This window comes from Molothrus aeneus, chromosome 5 (assembly GCF_037042795.1).
Source record: "Molothrus aeneus isolate 106 chromosome 5, BPBGC_Maene_1.0, whole genome shotgun sequence".
NCBI lineage: Eukaryota > Metazoa > Chordata > Aves > Passeriformes > Icteridae > Molothrus > Molothrus aeneus.
This window is the reverse complement of record NC_089650.1, coordinates 17,220,420-17,238,290: the sequence shown is the minus strand read 5'-3', so window position 1 is coordinate 17,238,290 and position 17,871 is coordinate 17,220,420. Positions and strand designations below refer to the sequence as shown.

Below are 17,871 nucleotides of genomic sequence, written 5' to 3'. Positions count from 1 at the left end.
ACTACACACTTCCCAGAAGAGTCTGGCTCCATTTTCTCTGTAGTCTCTTTGCAAAATTCACATGCAACAAAATGGCCTTTCAAGCCCTCTCTTCTCTAGGGTGAACAACCTAATCTCTCAGACTCTCCTTGTAGTTGATGTTCTCCAGCCCCCTTGGCCACACCTGCTGGTGCAGGCCAGAAGACAAGCCCTGCTGGTAAAAGTGGCCTTTTCTATGTCTTTTGTGACTAGTCTCCCATCCTACTGAGCATTAAGCCCACATTCATCTTCTGCTGTCAATGTTCTTACAGAAATCTTTCCTGTTGTCCTTCAGCTCCAACTGAACTATGTGTTTCCTGATTTCATTCCTATGTGTGCAAACAAAATGTTTGTGTTCTTTCCAAGTAGCTGGTCTCAGTTTCCATCTTCTGCATGCTTCCTTTTTGTGTTTAAGTTCACTCAGTAGCTCCATGTTCTCCATGTTGGCTTTCTGCCACAGTTGCTGAACTGTCTGAACATTCTAATAGCAGTTCTTATGCTCTGAGGCAGCTGCCCTTGAAGATTAGCCAGCTCTTCTGGGACTCTGCTCTCCAGGGCAACTTCCCACAGATCCTGCCAAGCAGGTCTCATCTGAAGTCTGTGGTTGTAATTCTGTTCTTTGTCTTGTTGCTTCTCCCAGGATCTGAAACCTGACAGTCTCATGCTCCCTGCAGCCAAGGCTGTCCTTGGCCTCTGTATCTTACAGAAGTTGTTCTTTGATTGTGAGTAGCTGCAGCTCTTCAAGGGTATCAACCTTCAAATAATTCCATACCTCTAATACTTGTAAAATGGAAGCTGTATTTTTTCTTTTATCAGTGTCAACAGAGACATTAAACCGGGAGACATTAAAAGCATTTGGAAAGGAAAACTACTCTACAAAAGTCACACTACAGAAAGTTCAGTTCAGGATAGAAACGTTGCTTGTGTAGTTTGAGCTGAATCAGTTTATTTATCCAGCTGTCTGATAGAATACTAAAAAAGGCATCCTGAAACCAAATAGCAGTAAGTCATAGCAGGGCTTCTAATTCTTTGTGTTCTTTGGTAGATGAAGAGTGACTAGAAAAAGACTGGAAGAACTCCAAAGAAATTGAGATTTTCAATTAGATTGGTGTCCCTCACTGATATGAGAAAATGTATAGAGGCTTATGTAACTGAGGGTGTGAGTTACATTCATCATCAGTGGCCAGAGATACGAATAATGAAATTATTATGCAGGTGACTCCCTGTGGTGGATGTTAAATCTATGTGAAGTATGAGCAATTGTTGACTGACTGACTGACAAGTGTCTCTACCTTTTCTATTCATGGATTGCACAATGAAGTGACTCAGATTGTCCAGCAAAGTGCCCCATGCCTGGGGGCATTTGCTTGGTACTTGCAAGCTAATTGATTAAATCACCTCCTTGACAAGCCAAGTAGTACTGGTTAGCTGAAGTACTGGTTAACTGGATAAGAAAACAGAAGAAATGGAAAATATTGACTGCAAGGACTTGATACTATATATTTGTACCAGATATATACACTGCAGTGTCTGTGTGCATTTATATATATGTATGTATTGTAATATAAATACTATATTGTTTATGGTTTCCTGTATCCTGAGCAATTTCAGACAGATGGGACTTGTTTTCCATCTGTTTTTCATACCAATGGCACATTAATTTACTTATTTTACTGTACAAGCATGGCTAGGAATATCTGTCCTGTGGAAATACTAGAATTCCTACTGGGGTTTCCTCCTCATTTGAAAAACCAGTGCTGAAACCACCTTCCACAAAGGCAGCATGCCACCCCAATCTCTGCATTCTGGCACCTGAGCACCCCCAGCCAACAGTTTACATTGTCCTCTGCTTATCCCTAAATCAAATTTAATAGATTTTACCTGGAAGGTCCAAAATAGCTTGGAATGTGGTTATCAGAGGCCACTTCCTAGGTGATACCGCTGAAGGTGATAGCAATTGGCTCTCTTCAAGCCCACAGCTCTTTCCTTTAAATGATGGGCTCATGGCTGCAGAAGGTTTTCCCTGCAACATCCTCAGCCTTGTGGTCTGCTACAGCAAAGATCTCGTCTTCAACCTTCAGAGGAGAGGTATAGAAACAAATACATGGTGATTCCTCTTTGTCAAGGAGTGGCTTTGTTGGGAAGTGATTGATGTAGCTAAATCTAGTTAAATTTTGATATTTTAAAGTTTGAGAACTATGCATATGCCAAAAACACGTATCCTTCCAGTCTTCTGTTTTTGTTCTACATATGAAGTGTGTTTCTTTCATCTCTCAATATCTGTCAGTTAAAATTTAAAAAGACAATGCTAGTTATACTAAAAGGCAAAGGTGTTCTGCAGGATTGGTTGAAAGTGTTAAAAAATTAAGTCAATATTCTCTCATAATTTTGGAGATTGTTTATATTGTGATCATGACTGAAAATATTCTAGTGGTTTGAGGTATACTGTTACCTCTGGTAATGAAGCAGCTACTGAAAGATGCAGCAATTTCAAAAGAATTTTTCAGATATTAGGGAAGAGGCAATTGTCTTCTTATAGATGGTTTGATTCCATAATTAATTCCACAGCTCTTCCATAGCCCTGTGGTAACTAAAAAAAATTTATCTGTAAAAGTATTGCTAGAAAAGACACTCTCCTCTCCTTTCAGCTGTTTATAATCCAGTGCAGTAGCTGGAAATGAGGAAAACCATAATAATGTGACATGTTTGCCAGGTCAGTCCCAGATGACAAATAACTCCATAGAAGGCTGTTCCCAGCTCTGGGAAAAAAAAACATTATCTGATTTTGTCCAGGTTTGTTTAAAAATTCTCTATCAGAGTGGTTTCTCTCACTCTCCCTGGGAAACCTTGCTGAAAGCAAGACCTTCTGAATTTCACACTACATGCAGTCTGTGATTTATACAGATAACTCTATCTTGGTTTAAATCTTGTCACAGAAGCCCCTGGGATGGGCATTGGCTTCTCTCATTCACCAGCCCTGTGGTGAATCCTGTAGAGCCACCAAATTACAGCCTAAAAGTTCAATGTTTGTCCAGATGGATGTATCCCAAGCACTTTCCCCAGTCTCTATGTCAGTGAATAGGTTGATTTTTCTCCTCTACCCCACAGAGCTTACTTTTTGTAAGTCTGTGGTCTTCTCTGCCAGGGTTGCTGGGCTTTCCACTTTCTTCATTCTGGAGGGAAAGCTGGTGTCTGGGATAGGGGGGAAGGGAGTGCAACCACCAAGTGACAGAGCATGAATTTCTGCTATTATTATAAATATTTACTAACAGGTCCTGTAAAAAATGAGGAAGATGCTGAAGATTTGCTGTTCTCTCCTTCTCTTAAGTTTGCTCAGTGGGCTACTTAGTGCCAGTCCTGGAGTCAAAGTGAGGATCACCCAGAAGGGGCTGGAGTATGGTATGTGTGATGCTCTCATCAAGAGCTGCTAGTAGCATTGCCTTCAATATTGATATGACAAAGGAAAGAGGGCAGTGGGAGTAAATGACCCCGTGGCAGGCTATAAAGGAAAGTTTAAGAGCATAAAAGAGCTGCTTGACAGCATTGTACATCATATCAAGGTTCACCTGACCTCAGATATTGAGCCAGATAGTTCAGCTCTTGCCATGACTAGGAGACCTGAAATAGCACTGCCATGTCTCAAGTGAGATACCACCTTCTTGCTGATTCTGTGTCCATCACATTTCCTAAGCCAGAAACACACAAGTCCCAGGCACTGTCAGAGGCAACTGAACTGATCATTGTTTTCCTGTAGCCAGGGAGGTTGGGCTGGAAATCCTGAAGCAGAATATGGAGAAGGAGCATTTCCCTGATTTGACTGGCCATGAGAAATTTGGGCTTGGTAATGTCAAATACAACATCTCAAGGTAAGTATTCTCTCTGGGGGCAAATTGTGTTTGACTGAAATTTGAATCTTGTTTTGTGTTCATTTTGACTTATTAAATCCATTTTTTAAAAATCTTTTCTCTCCCTTTTCTTTCTCATGCTCTAGGATACATGTTACTGCTGTAGAATTACCCAGTGCTTCCATCTCCCTCCTACTAGGGTCTGGGATAAAACTGGTGATTGGAAATTCTTCTCTAATCATTGATATGAACTGGAACATAAGGACCTGGATGTTGTATGTACAGCTTTCCATGTTCTGGGGTATTTTTCTTGATGGATAATATAAAATTGCAAATTTTAGTTTATTCTTGTGACCCCTTCCTTGTAAAGGTGCTCTTTATCAGCTGGCAGCAGTAACCCAGGAGCACAGACTGGTGCTTCTGACAGGTCTGCTGGTGGGAGACAGCCCCTGCACCCTCAGACATCAGCCCTGATAAAGAGCCCATGGCTGAGAAGCACTGCTGCAAATAGCACAGGACTGCTGCTCTAGCTGAATGCTGTCATTGTCCAGCCTGCCAGCTAATGACACATTTAGAAAAACTGTAGTGTGGTGGATCACAGTCTAGTATAATAAACCCTCATAGTGCAGTCACACTATTAGAAACTCTCTGTTATGCCACCAAGAGATACAGTTCAAAAGCTGGTGGAAAATGGATGAGCAAGTGGCAATATCCTTAGAGCAATCTCCACACCTTCCTAGTCCCAGGCTGTTTCAGAGGAAAGAAGTCCCTCTTCCCCACATTACCTGTATTGCTAAATTGACTGAATTACAGGAGTCTCTGCTCTGCACTTCTGCCAGGGACAGGAGGGCTGCATGCAGGGGGAAGGGACCTGGGACCTGAGGGGTGACACAGCAGGAGTCACAGTGCCCTCACTGGCAAGCACTCGACACAGGCAGGCAAAGCAGAGTAGTGGCAGTGACCAGGACCAGCCATGGGTCCACATCACCAGGCAATTCCATAGTGAAGAGGTGGATTTTTTTCAGTTTTTTTTTTATTTTCAGTTGATGCAGCAAAGACAGTGGAAGAGGCACAGTGCACATTTCAAAAGTCTTTGTTACTGCAATCCTTTCAACACCCCCGGATAATGCAGGCCCTACATCAATAGCCCTCACCAGCTGCCGGACAACTCCTGGTGATGTAGATATCAAGCTGAATGGGAAAACTGGGTAAGTGGAAGAGATCTGTATAAACATTCTCACAAAATAACTGTCAGTGAATGGCACAGAGACAACTTTACAAATTAGGGCACACAGAACTGCTTTTAGGCATCATAAGGCAGCACAGGTGAGAACTGGGATCCCAATAAAGCATTAAAATGGTCAACATTGATATTTGGCCTTCTATTTACACACAGTAGAAGATAAAGAAAGAATCAAACAATCCCTTGTGCTTCTTCAGCACTTTCAAACTTCTGCTCTAATCTTCAACTCTAGGTAGAAGTTATGAGGTTGTACTATGCTTCACTTCTCCTACTCACAGTGCTATCAAAATTGAACAGAAACAGACTGTCTATTAACCCTCTGGATACAGCCCATGAAACAGTATCTCATTATTTTCTTGTATTTCTCTCACTGTCTGAATACCACTCTTGTCACCTGTTTGGGGGGGCTGTTTTTGTTTGTTTATTTTTACTTGTTTTGGAAGTTGCTAGTGCAGAGACCATTTTGTACAAATAAGATGGTGGTCTTCTGAAGAAATCCATTTTTTATAAATATTAATTAACCCAGGCTGACATGCATAGTGCTGAAATGATCATCTTCTAAATGGCGGCTCTCTGACAGTTTTTACATTTCAAAAAGGTCCCATGTGTAACAGAATATCACACTAAGAGGCCATTAAATTCATGTTCTGCAGAGATACCTGATTTCCTCTTAGTGACCATAGTACTTGACCCATTAATTGCCTTCTTCCTTCCCTCTAGCTTCCTGCATAACTTCTTTATCAAGTATCTGAAGAAACCCATTCACAGGAGCTTCGTCACTAATGTAAGCTTTTCACATTGTGTAGGGGAGGGGTGTAAGGAGGATAGCATTCAGTCAGTGATGTGAACTTGGCAAAGGAAGAATTAGAAAAATAATCCTGTAATAGTCCTATTCTGGTCTGATCAGCACAGTCATCATTTTGCCAGCCAGAAATGATTCCAGATAAAGTGACAGGTTCATAGCCAAGATACTGACACAGCTGTGTTCAACCTCAGTAGCAATAGGGATGGATAATGTAGTTATTTTTCCATTCCAATGCAGAATAAGTCCCTGCCTGTGTACCCACAGGCATCCTGGGGCTTGGGTTATTTTTATGCTTGGCAGACAAAACATATACTGGGCAACACATAGAGAAATTATAGTATATCAACTGATAGTATGACATTTCGACTTCATTGTAGCAAAAGGGTGAGTAGCTCTGGTGACAGCCTGCCCAGGGCCGCTGAGAGGAAACAGAGCTTGAGATGGCTGTCATTCTGTCCGGGTGTTTACAGTTGGACTCACTGATCTTAAGTGTCTTTTCCAACCTAAATGATTCCACAATTCTGAGATCTCTCCTGTGACACCAGTATGAGATCTGTCCTCGCACTATTTAAGGCTGTGGTTTTGTCACCCCCACCAGGCTGCCTCTGGAAACGTCCCTCTTTTTTGTAGCTCTGACATACAACACACTTGGATTGCACCAACCAGAAACCTTGGGGATCCAGTTAGGTAAAGAGAAGCCAGATTAGGTGTTTTGATAAACAAATGCTGCAATGTGTGTCATGCAGCAGAAAGATCTTCTAGCACACATGTAAGAGGTGCTTATGCATCCATGGTAATCAGGCCATAACTTGAGTGTGCTTTTATTGTAGTCATGTCCCAATATCAGAGCTGGGATCCAGTTGATAGATGGAGACCTCCAATCACTGAATGGTGAGTCATCGGTGATACCTTTTCCTTCTGTTTTCTCTCTTCTGATCAGTGAAATTCTCCCCCTTCCTTAACAGCAGCTGTTTAGCAATGCCTCCAGGAGTGGTATCAGTCCCTCTGCTCCCTCTGCTCCCTTGCATACAGAACCACAGTTAACTAAAGGCTGGGCTACTTGAGCAAGAAATATGTGTTTCTAAGAGCCAAGGACTTGGTGGCAATTCTCAAATTGCAAGTGTGGCAGTGTGCACTTCTGTTATGAGAAATGCCACTTAGAGGCCACACAGTTCTACTAAGACAGTTTTCCTTTACCAGGCTCCAAGTCGTCCTGCATACACAGCACTTTACAAGCTGAAGCCTGTTCTCCTAGCTTGACTGGAAATTAAGTTTTACTTACCTATTTATCAGACTTGCCAGAGACAAAAATGAAAAAGCTCCTTTGCAAAAGCCTTCTCACTTGAACTACTTTGGGTTAGATTTACAGGCATTTAAGACACCCAAAGTGTTGGTCAGATACCATGTGCAAAACAGGTATCTAAGCAGATCAGGCACTCTCCTGGGAAAGTACTTGCAAGTTACAGCTACTTGGGATGCTCTTAAAACAAGAAATCTCAAGACCTCCTTATGTCCTGAGGCACTGATATGGCCATCTCCTTTTTGGGGTTAGGCCAAACTTACTTTCCACAATGAGAAAACAATAGACAAACTAGAGAAGGCACTTTACATAAAGTCTCAGTAGAAACATCAACTCTTAGGTCAGAATGCATATTAGGAGGTCCCTGGTTGTGTTTTTCCCTACTCTCTGGAACAATTTGTGTCATTCTCTTTCAGAAAAGACTTAGTTTTAAGTACACATAGTTTGACTTAGTTTTAAGTATACATAGTTTGACTTAGTTTCAAGTATACATAAAATTATGTAATTGTAATTATGCATACATAAAATTATTTCTATGTTTTTTGTAATATTCTGTGTCTTATCTACTACTCTTACAGCTGTAATGCAGATTGATGATTTGGCTGAAGTAGTCTACTCCTTAAGTGGCTTGCCAGCAGTATTCCAAACATTCATTGACCTGGACTTAAAGGTAGTTGCCTGTAGTGCTGTTTGCCTACATTGCTGTGGGTTCCATTATTCTATGAAACACTTTCTTAGGTGACCATGGTTGTTGTTCTGAACATAAAGGCTCACCAACTGAGAAGACAGACATTTCAAAGCATTATTGAATTTGTTACAGTAATAATTTGTAACAATCCTGTTGTGCAATTAATTCTTTAAAAGCCACATTCTTTTCTTTAAACTGCTGTTGAGCTGGTTGTAAAAAATAGAGTGCAGTTAAAGACTAAGCAAGACAGAAGAGAAAGGGAAAGGAAAGAAAAAAAGTTATTAAACCTCATCTTTCTCTCACTGTTGATTATAGCTGGGACTTCATTGTTCAGTCAGTCAGGATAATTTTTCTATACATGGGACTAACTAGGTGTGTCTGCTGTTGGATAAGAGAGAAGAAAGAGCAAGACTATCAGAGCAAGAATTAAGCCCCTAGCTTCTTGAATGGGAAGGCAGAAAACCCTTTCAAAAGTATGGGAGCCCATGGAATGCTGCTGAGTCTGTAGACTTGAAAGTTTATTTCAAATTAAGGAAAAAGTCTCCTTATGTACTGAAAAAATATGACTAGTTCCTGATTCTAAAATGACTTCATTGTCATTCTGTATAAGGTGATTTGATTGAGGGTAGTTGTCATTATTATAGTATCTGTGATCCTTAATTAAGTTTAAGCTGCCTTGTGCTTGGTTATTTACAAAGGCCAAATGAAAAGGCAGTCTTGTGACAAAGATCCTACAAATTAAGTATTAAAAAAAGGACAACAGGGAAATAAGAGAGGGGGAAACAAAAAGGAACAAAAAGTTAGTATCTGCTTGTGTGGTAGACACTGGTCTCAGCACACCAGCTCTGCAGCTGCTGTCAAACTCTTCTGAGTATTGCAGCAGCTGGATTTTAAGCAGGGACTTGAGTCAAACTAAAGATGTAAAGTCATGGCTGTTCCAAGAGCTACTCTTCCACATAAGTGGGGAAATATACAAAGACTGGTAATTCCAGCAAGTGAGGATTGAATGGAGAGGTCACCTACTGTGATTCAGCACCTTGTAAGCATTTTGATAGTCCTTAAAAGACAACAGGAACTTTAGAGCTAGATGAGAAAATAAAGACAGACAAAATACATTTGAGATTAAACAGAAACAGAACTAATAAAATGGACATAAAAAACTTTAAACTTTATATGTCTTCATCACTTCCAATCAGTTTACTGGTTTGCTTTTTTGTTTCATCTGTATGCATTTGGAAGTATTAGATCTGCAAGGCTTGGCCAATATGATGGCTAATATAGAAGACAACATAGGCATTTTGGGTTTGTCTGACATAACTTTCCTCTCTCATAAGCCTTTTGTCTGCACAAGTTATCAACTTGATTCTGGGCACAATACAGTGCTGATTTTGACCAAGAAAGACCTCTGGTTTTACAGAACAATTTTGTAATTGAGACCATTGGATAGCTCTTAAGCAGCAGTTCTCAGATTTAAATTCCTAGAGATGAGAAAAGGAGAAAGGAGGACCACTAGTCATGTTCTTCATGCAATATTTAGACTCTTAATTTAGAGGGTGACCTGAGGTGGCAGACTGTCCTTGGTGACCAGTATCACAAAAGATAGATCTTGGGCCTCATCTGTGAAGATGTCCAAATGCTGGAACTTGCCTTCACCACCTGCTTGAAAGCACCAAGCCTTCAGGGTGTACTACAAAGCCTGCATACTCATTTATATACCAAATGAATAGCCAGGGCAAAGTCAAGGAAAGTACCATTCATTGTCTGAAGTCATGGTAAAGTTATATTTTGATTCTGTTTTTTTTATCTCTGACAATAACTTTTAGGGCGTAGTCTTCCCAGCTGGAAACCACACTGACTCTCCCTACATGGCAGCTTCCTTCACAATCCCAGACCAAAGTGACTCCATGCTGTACCTTGCCTTCTCTGAGTATTTCTTTCAGAGCTCCTCATTTGCTTACTACACCGCAGGGGCCTTCAACATGACCATTGCAGAGGAGGTGAGCAGGACACAGAGGAATGGGGTCAGAGTGGCCCAGTTAGGGCTTTGACCTGCCAGATGTCAGTATGTGGCCGTATAAAGCCCTCAGTTGGTCTGTAGAGTCCTGGGACAAATTATAAATACTAGGGTATTGTTATTCTCTTTTACTTACACTCTATATAGATGCCTCAGGCCACAGCCAGGCATCTATATAGAGTGTAAGTAATGCCAAGTTCCACTGAGCCAAGAACAAAATACTGCCAAAAAATAAGGGGTTTGTAGACCTGAGGCACAGAGTTCTCTAACAGGAACAAGAGATCAGCTCTGGAGAATTTTGCAGCCTCATTGGCTGCTTTCTAAGGGATCTTCTTAGAATGAAAATACTACAGGGGCCTTGTAAACAAAGCATATGTCAAAGCACAACATCTGTGGCTTGAAGGCTGCCTGACTTGGCTAGCCCGACTGCAGGAGGTTCAGTAAGTCCCAAAACCTATAGACTGCAGCCCAAACTATAATGATGTTAAGAATTTGCTTTCTGAGGGATTATTTTGGCATATATTATTGGGAAGCTGCTTTGACTATACCGAGTCTCTTAGGAATATTTCTGAGAGGAACAAAAGCAAAGATTAATTGAAATGACTGTAATAATGCATTCAGAGAAAAACTGACCATGAAGGTCAAATCTGGTAACTCATTTGTTTTCTCTCTTTTATTTTTTCCTTCAGACTTGAGCTATTTTAAGATAAACACAGAGATATTTAGCAGTACCATCCCTGAGGTGAGTATCATTACTTTCACAAAGTCTCAGGGAAGCCACCCAGTGTGGGTGTCAAGACACCTCACTACTGGTGCATCCCAAAGACTTCTAGGGCCAGCAGGGCTCCTGCACTGGAGAAGCAGGCACACGTGCGCCTTGTAACAGCAGAGCAGATGGGCCTTGTCACTTCCCACCCCATGATGAGTTGAATGACTTGCACTGTTACCAAACATAATCTTGGCCCATAACCTTGCACATCAATCTTTTCTCTGGGCACCATGCCCAAGCCACAGCTGTTCCTACCTAAAACCAGCTCCATGCAGGAAAAAGCTTCCAGTCATGAGTTCTGCTTTGAGAGACATCCAAGAGCGTTCTCAGCTCAGAAAAATCGCCTTTCTCCTCCCCAAACCTGCTTAATTCTCTCTACTTTGCTGCTGACCTGTGACTGATGAGCAGAAAACCTGGGAAGGGACCATGTGCAGGAAAATGAGCTAACAGATGGACAGGAAACATTACATCCTATGGAACAGACAAGGCAGATGCACAGGATTTCCATTTATTTTAGGTGAAGGAGATGAATATAACATGACAGAGAATATGAGCATGCATGGTTTCCACCAGCCTTCTGAGACAGGATGAGAAACCAAAAATGAGCAGAAGAACCCTTAGGCTATAAATGCAGAGGATGGGTGAAATCAAATAGTTCAAAGTACTTCACATTCTTGTTTGCTTCCCAGATGTTATTAAGTTCCTTCCTCAGAAATAGAAGAATTCTCCAAGGGTAGGCATGTATGATGTTCTCCATAAAATGCCATGAGCATTGATGCAAATATTCCACCCCCTCTGTTTTGAATATTGAACTTGTGAGCCTATTCACTCTTTAGGCAATGAACAGAGTGAGGCTCCTCTGAGGACAGTCCTGAGGAGGAACCGTCTCCTGAGATGGGTGAATTTCAAAGTGAATGACTCCTGAGCTCTTTTATTGTGCGACTAAATACCACATTCAGGGTCCATTTATCTCCTCTGTTCACAAGCTAGTATTCAATTTCTCTTGAAATAATATGGAAAAATTTGTATTCCTCAAGTGGAAGGAACTTTTCACTGCATTCCTGAGTGGCCAATACTGTTAATTTAGCACCACAGAAAACCTTTATTTCCTGTTTACCTGAAAGAATCTTATGTTAACAGCTGTCCTTAACCTCATCATAAGGAAATACTTAAAAATTATTGCTTCAAAAGTGAGAAAATATAGTATTCTGATCCATTCAATGAGAAAAATGTTTTTTCTTTTTTTTTGTCTTTGAATCTTACAGGTAGCTAAATATTCAATTACACCCTACCTAGTGATATTCAAGCTAATGTCTTCTGAAATCCCTACCATCAGCTTACAGCAGGATTCCTTCACGGCGGAGATTCAGGGCTCTGTGGAGGTGTTGGCCATTCTGCCAGACTCAACCACCCAGTCTCTGTTCACACTGACCATAGTACGTACAACAAACAAGGTGACATTTAACTCAGGGTTAAATATGTTTGTTCCTTCCTTCTTTTAAAACTCTGTACAAGAAACAAAGAAAATGCCAAATGTCTAGTACTTAAACATGCACATTCCCCTTAGTCACAGGTATAGGCATGACCTCAACTAACCTATAGGACATTTCTGCGGCAAAGAACATTTTCCTACAGATGGACAAAAATCCCAACATGTAGTGGCTCTGATTAAGCAAGGTTTTGTTCTTTGCAATGACAGTTCTGCAAGTGTGAGTCATGCCTCTTGGCATCTTGTTCATGGCTTTGATTAATGACATCTCATTACCTCCATTTCAGCTCTTGTCAGTGCCATTCAAATAAACAGACATTTACTGTGTGCAGCCTTGCAATGAGAAAGCTGCATTTATCTAAAACAGCTTCCATGCATAACTGAAAAGATGGTATTTATGTGTTTGTGACTAATTCATAGAAAAGGTCCTGGGGTTTTTTATGTCTGGTAATCCATGGTTTCTTTATTCTGCAGGCAGCCAACACCAGCATTTCCCTGAATATATTTGATCAGAAATTGATGGGCTCACTATGTTTGAACAGGTAATCCAATCTGGGATGAAAAAGATTTCCTTTGGAAAACAATGTTAGCAATCCCAACATTAGTAGTTTAGACATATGATCAGATAACTGTAAATAAATTTTGCTGGTAAATTCACCTGCATTAGATTCTCTTAATCTGGCAGCACTTGTACAGTTTAGAGGAGGCAGGAAGCTTCTCTCTGACAAGTGCAATGGCCCCAAGGGGCTTCCCACCAGTGGACTGCTGCAGGGAAGTGGTCTCACTAGACTTCCCTTCTTTTTACATTTACTCTCCCCTCTGAGCTAGATAAACTAAGCATCCAGGGCAGTTTTGATGACCATAAACCATCTGAGAATTTCCCTCATCACTTTCCGTCTGGCAAGATGTCATGTCTTTCTAGACAACCTGTGCTACTAAAGAATGTCAGAGCAGTCAAGGGCACAGTAAAGAACCTGGGCCCCTGCAGGTTCCCTATGCAGATATTCTTATTGCAGACATTATCCAACTGAACTCCTGCAACTTGGAAGGGTTCAGAAATCTGGAAACCAGAGGCTAGGCCATTTACACATCTAACATGTCATATTTCATGGAGAAGAAGCTCTGTGTATCAGGACCTCACAACTAGGAATTGGGACTCCAATTTCATAAAAGTCCCTAAGAAAGACACGGGGTTAAGAACATGCAGAGTTCATCAGGGCAGAGGGATGTAAGGAATTTAAGGAGAATAGTGCTGTTAGCATTTTCTGCAGTAATTTTTTAAGAGGAAAATCTAGAGTGTGCTGGAAGCTGGCCTTGAGAACTCAAGTACTGGTGCTGAGGAAACTCAGAAATCTTTTGTTAGATACAAGAGCAACTTAGGGAATAAGTATTTCATTTTGGAAACAGAGGCAGTAGCAACAAAGTCATCAGTAGTAGCAGCACCACACAATAAACAGATCCTTCCTTCCTGGTAAGACTCCCATGAAATCATTATGCAGATGTACCAAAATCTTTGGAAAATACCTGACACCCTACAAGGCCTTGGTAAAATCAATTGTCAGTAGGATTTCCAGAACAATACAGAGGGAGAAGCACACTCAAATTGCTGGCTGCAGCCCTTCTAGCACACTCATGCATGGATGCTCAGCAATGCCCCAGGAAAACCATATCTTTCTCTATGTAGCAGTATGCAGTGGGTGAAAGTGCTTCAAAAAAAATCTCTGTACAGATGCTTCCAAAGACCTGGAGCTCTACAGCATGACTGCACATGATTAGAATAACTGTGTTTATCCTTTCTTAGTGACTCATCTTGTTTCACTTCTTTCCCTCAGGATCCAGTTCTCCCTAGCCCACTCCAATGTTGGCTCTTTTGAGGTAACTGGGTAGTTGAAGCATATAGGAAATGCAAACTAAGAATATCAGTGATATCAAGGCTAAAGAGTAAGCAGCTAAATTTTATCAGTATTTCTAAATCATTTGGCTTCATTCCCAAGTGGCTCTCTTCCTGTCTTCTGGCAGCCACCTCTCTGTTCTTGCCCCAAAGAGTTAAAAGTAAACTCCTTGGGGCAAGCTAGTGCTGTGCAAATGAGACATTCTGTAGTTGCCCCGGCTGCAGTAGGAAGAGATCTCTTGAATCATCAGGGTGAAACAGAGCAGAGCTGAGCTGTAGCAGCAGAGCAGAGTGTCATCCAATGGTCACAGGGATGGCTGAGGCACAGGCACTCCGTGGGTGCTCATCAACGTGCTCAGAATTCTGGCAAGGAGGGGGAGTCAAGATGTTTCCCTCAGATGCCTGAAATAGTGCAGTTGTAGCCTTGCAGGGGAAAACCCTGCCCCCATAGAGTCATTTCATTCTCAGTATAATCAATCAGTTCCGAGTAGCTGAGGAGAAAGGATTAAAACTGTTCTGGTCCTGCTTTGCTATTGGTGATATATTATCTCACAAATAAAGCAAATAGACTGTTTTAAATTAAAATGTTGGCCAAGCATAATGAAATACATTTGCATTTTGCATCTCACTTCCTTTGCATCATTCCAAAACCTTAAGATCTGAAGTTCACTTGAACTTATGACTCTTGGGGCCAAAAGAGAACTGGAAGATGATTAAGAGCCTACTAACTCTACCCAGGATTAGGGTACAACAGCTCTTCCACTACCAGGAAATGATGGCTAACTCAGTTTTCTTGTCTGTGGCAGGTCTTACTTCTGGAGAACATCCTATCTTACATTTTACAGACTGAAGTAATTCCATCAGCTAATGATAAAGCTGTATTTCAAAGCATCAGCTAAAAAGCTTCCATCAGAATGGCTTGTTCTAGGAACTTCTACTGACCTTCTGATTAAGTTGTCAGCTCCCATTAACTTGGAGTAGAAAATTACCATCAGCCAGTGAGCAGTGGAAGGCGAAGATTGTAGGGGTGTAAGTGCTCCCTCTCACTGTTCTGCAAAAAGGGCAAAAATTACTAGGAAAGCAAAAATTCATCTGCCTTCATCTCAGTCTAGGTGGTCCTGACGCATCAGGGAGAAAAGCAAAATCTCTCACATCTGCACACCTGCCTGAGGCCACTATATGTGAAATGTATTCCTTTTTATTAGACCAGAACAGAGCTTTTGCCTCTCATAAATCTTATTTAAGGCCCTGGAGGGAGATACAGCTTTCTGTCAACCCTCTATACTGGGATGAACATCACCTTCTTTAGCTAATGGATACAAATGGGAACAGGTCCTAATGATGGTAAAGCTGTATTAATAATCCCTCAGGGATCATTAGGGACAAAGCACTCAGTATGTAATGTGTTGAACATGAAATCCTTGGTTTGGCTGCAACACTCTGCCAAGAGAGAAGCACTTGTAGTTCTTTTTTTCCCATTGCTAAATGAGCATCTTAGCAGCCTCCCAGGATTGCTTGTGAAGACTAAGAGGCTAATTGTTATAAATGACCTACAAGTCTCTGGATAAACAGTGTTGTTGAAGGGCAGGTGTTTATTATCTTTCTAATGCATACCTAAATCATCTTTTGTCTCTTTTTTTAAGCTAAACTGTCAAAAGGATTCCCTCTTCCCAATCTGGCCAATGTTACCTTTACAAGACCTCACATTACAATTGTACAGGTGAGATTTTGATACTTAGGAAAGATTTTCCTTCATAAAAGGTTATCTCTCTTTTTACTTTTTTTTTTCCCTAGGCATTTATTCACTTTCTTCAGTGCCAGAAATTTGCTGTGTTGGAGCTACTTAACTAATAAAAATGGGTTTAAAATGAGGTCCCTAGTAATGGCAAAATTCTATTAGAAACAAATGTATCTTTCTTTGAGAGGAAAAGTTAGAACTGATTATATAACTATGAAGTGATCAAATGTACAACTTTTTCAGCCTTCTAAGTTGGAATTGAGTGTAAAAATGGGCTTGATATATTGTTCAAGTCTGGCCAACCACATCACATTAGAGTTATTGCTATCTCACAGTCTTGTTGAATACTTGGAATATGAGAGGGAGGAGAATTCAATTTTGTGCATCTAGGATGCCCGGATTTTGTTAATAATTGGTGATAATGACTGAGGCTAGTAGCCAAAAGTAGCTAGTGAGCCCTCAGAAAATATTTTTTGCCTTCTGGTTATCCTTCTCCAAATCTAGCCCTTAGTTTGGCCATACAGAATGTTGCTAGGTAACCAGTCAGTACAAGGGCATTGCTGACAAATTAATGCCCAGAAAATGAGTAAGCCTTCTGCATTTCTCCACTTGCTTAACAACTTCTCAAAGTTATTTTCAGTTTTTTCGAAGTTTTTCTTTGCAGAGACTTCTAAATCTTTGTTAGCCATTAAGCACAAAACACAGCTCAGGAAAGGAAACGCAAAGGTTGTTTTTAATTGTTCTTTGCCTCCCACATACCTGGTTCTCTACAAAATATAATTGCTCAGACACTGCTTTCAGTGGCACTCACTGCCAACAGTCTTATAGACTAATTGTGAATGAAGGATTTTAGTGATTCTGCAGTGCCCATTCCCCCTCACGTTCTCTCACCAATCTCCTCATCAGTAACAATGGAATGAGAGACAATACAGAATTGCTATGCCCTACCAAAGTGAATGAGATTCCCATTTAAAGGCTAGAGTTTAGGCTCTAGTTCTAGAGTTTCCACTTTCAGTCCCACTCTGATGGCTATGGTCAACAGAAGAAAAACAATTCTTACTTTTCATAGACAGGCTGGATGGTGCTTTGAGCTACCTGATCTAGTGGAAGGTGTCCCTGCCCATGGACATGCCCATGGCTGGAAATAACCTTAAAGACCATCCAGTTCCAACCCCCCTGCCCATGGCAGGGGGGTTGGAACTGGGTGGTCTTTAAGGTTATTTCCAGCCCCACCCATTCTGTGATTCTGTGACTGTGATGAGCTGCTCTCTGCAGGCTTATTGCTCTGTATGTGCTGACACTGGGAGAAGCTTTAAGGACAAGTTTAGATTAAATGGCTAATTCTTAAATGGCATAAATTAGGTAATCTCTTGTGATCCTTGCCTAATTGCCTCAAGGCTCAGATGAACCTTCCTGAGTAGGCTTTACAATCTTTAGATTCCCTTCTGTCACTAACATGGTGCAAAGGGATAGCACCCAGGGAAAGATGGAGTCCTTTTGCAAAGTTCAAAGGACAGAGTTGAATTAAACTTGTTACTTCCAAGGCTCAGCTCTTCTCAGTAGATTTTTAGACCTTAAACACCAAGATCAATTTGAAATTAAGAAACTCCAAAATAACATGTTCATTTTAATTCATAGTATGTCCATGACTGTTCTCCTCCCTGCAGGCATATGTGTTGATTTTGACTGATGTCCACTACAAACACTACAGGAGAAGAGAGACCATGTGTTAATCATGAACTTCAAATCAAGTCAATAATGTGACTCTGAAGACTAAACACTGTCCAGTTCTGCTGAAATGTTTAACTTGAGCTCTGACAACCCCCATCCTGGCTGGGAGAAAGAGGGGGTGCTGGGAATCAAAAAAAGCTGATGGAATGGTTAGCTGGTGTAATGGTGGTAACAAGCAGACCCAAGGGAAAACATGTAACGCATGCTTGACATTTATTTATTCTGTAGTTTAACTGATGCAAAAATGTTTTTAAGATGAATGACTCTTTTGAAATACACTTTTGTCCATACACTTCCAGAAGGATGCTGCAATCTTTTAAAATTAGGAAAAGTACATTGT

The 17,871-nt window shown here is 41.0% G+C and overlaps 1 protein-coding gene across 1 annotated transcript; it reads left to right on the top strand.

Annotated features, from left to right (window-relative positions):
• Positions 1 to 3,302: 3,302 nt before the first annotated feature.
• BPIFC (BPI fold containing family C) lies at positions 3,303 to 17,533 on the top strand. Its single transcript, XM_066549881.1, has 15 exons — positions 3,303 to 3,417; positions 3,773 to 3,884; positions 4,010 to 4,138; positions 4,916 to 5,071; positions 5,827 to 5,890; positions 6,742 to 6,802; positions 7,790 to 7,881; positions 9,723 to 9,905; positions 10,611 to 10,655; positions 11,948 to 12,118; positions 12,646 to 12,713; positions 14,004 to 14,046; positions 14,869 to 14,931; positions 15,705 to 15,782; positions 17,468 to 17,533. Exons 1-15 carry the CDS (start codon positions 3,303 to 3,305, stop codon positions 17,531 to 17,533), a joined length of 1,446 nt encoding a protein of 481 aa, XP_066405978.1.
• The last annotated feature ends 338 nt before the right edge of the window (positions 17,534 to 17,871 follow it).

Bases quoted from the DNA above. Each gene is read 5' to 3' on its own strand.
- BPIFC (XM_066549881.1), top strand. From the start codon at position 3,303: ATGAGGAAGATGCTGAAGATTTGCTGTTCTCTCCTTCTCTTAAGTTTG. The intron at 5,072-5,826 runs GTAAGTGGAAGA...CCTTCCCTCTAG, and splicing joins AAGCTGAATGGGAAAACTGG to CTTCCTGCATAACTTCTTTA. The intron at 12,119-12,645 runs GTACGTACAACA...TTTATTCTGCAG, and splicing joins CTCTGTTCACACTGACCATA to GCAGCCAACACCAGCATTTC.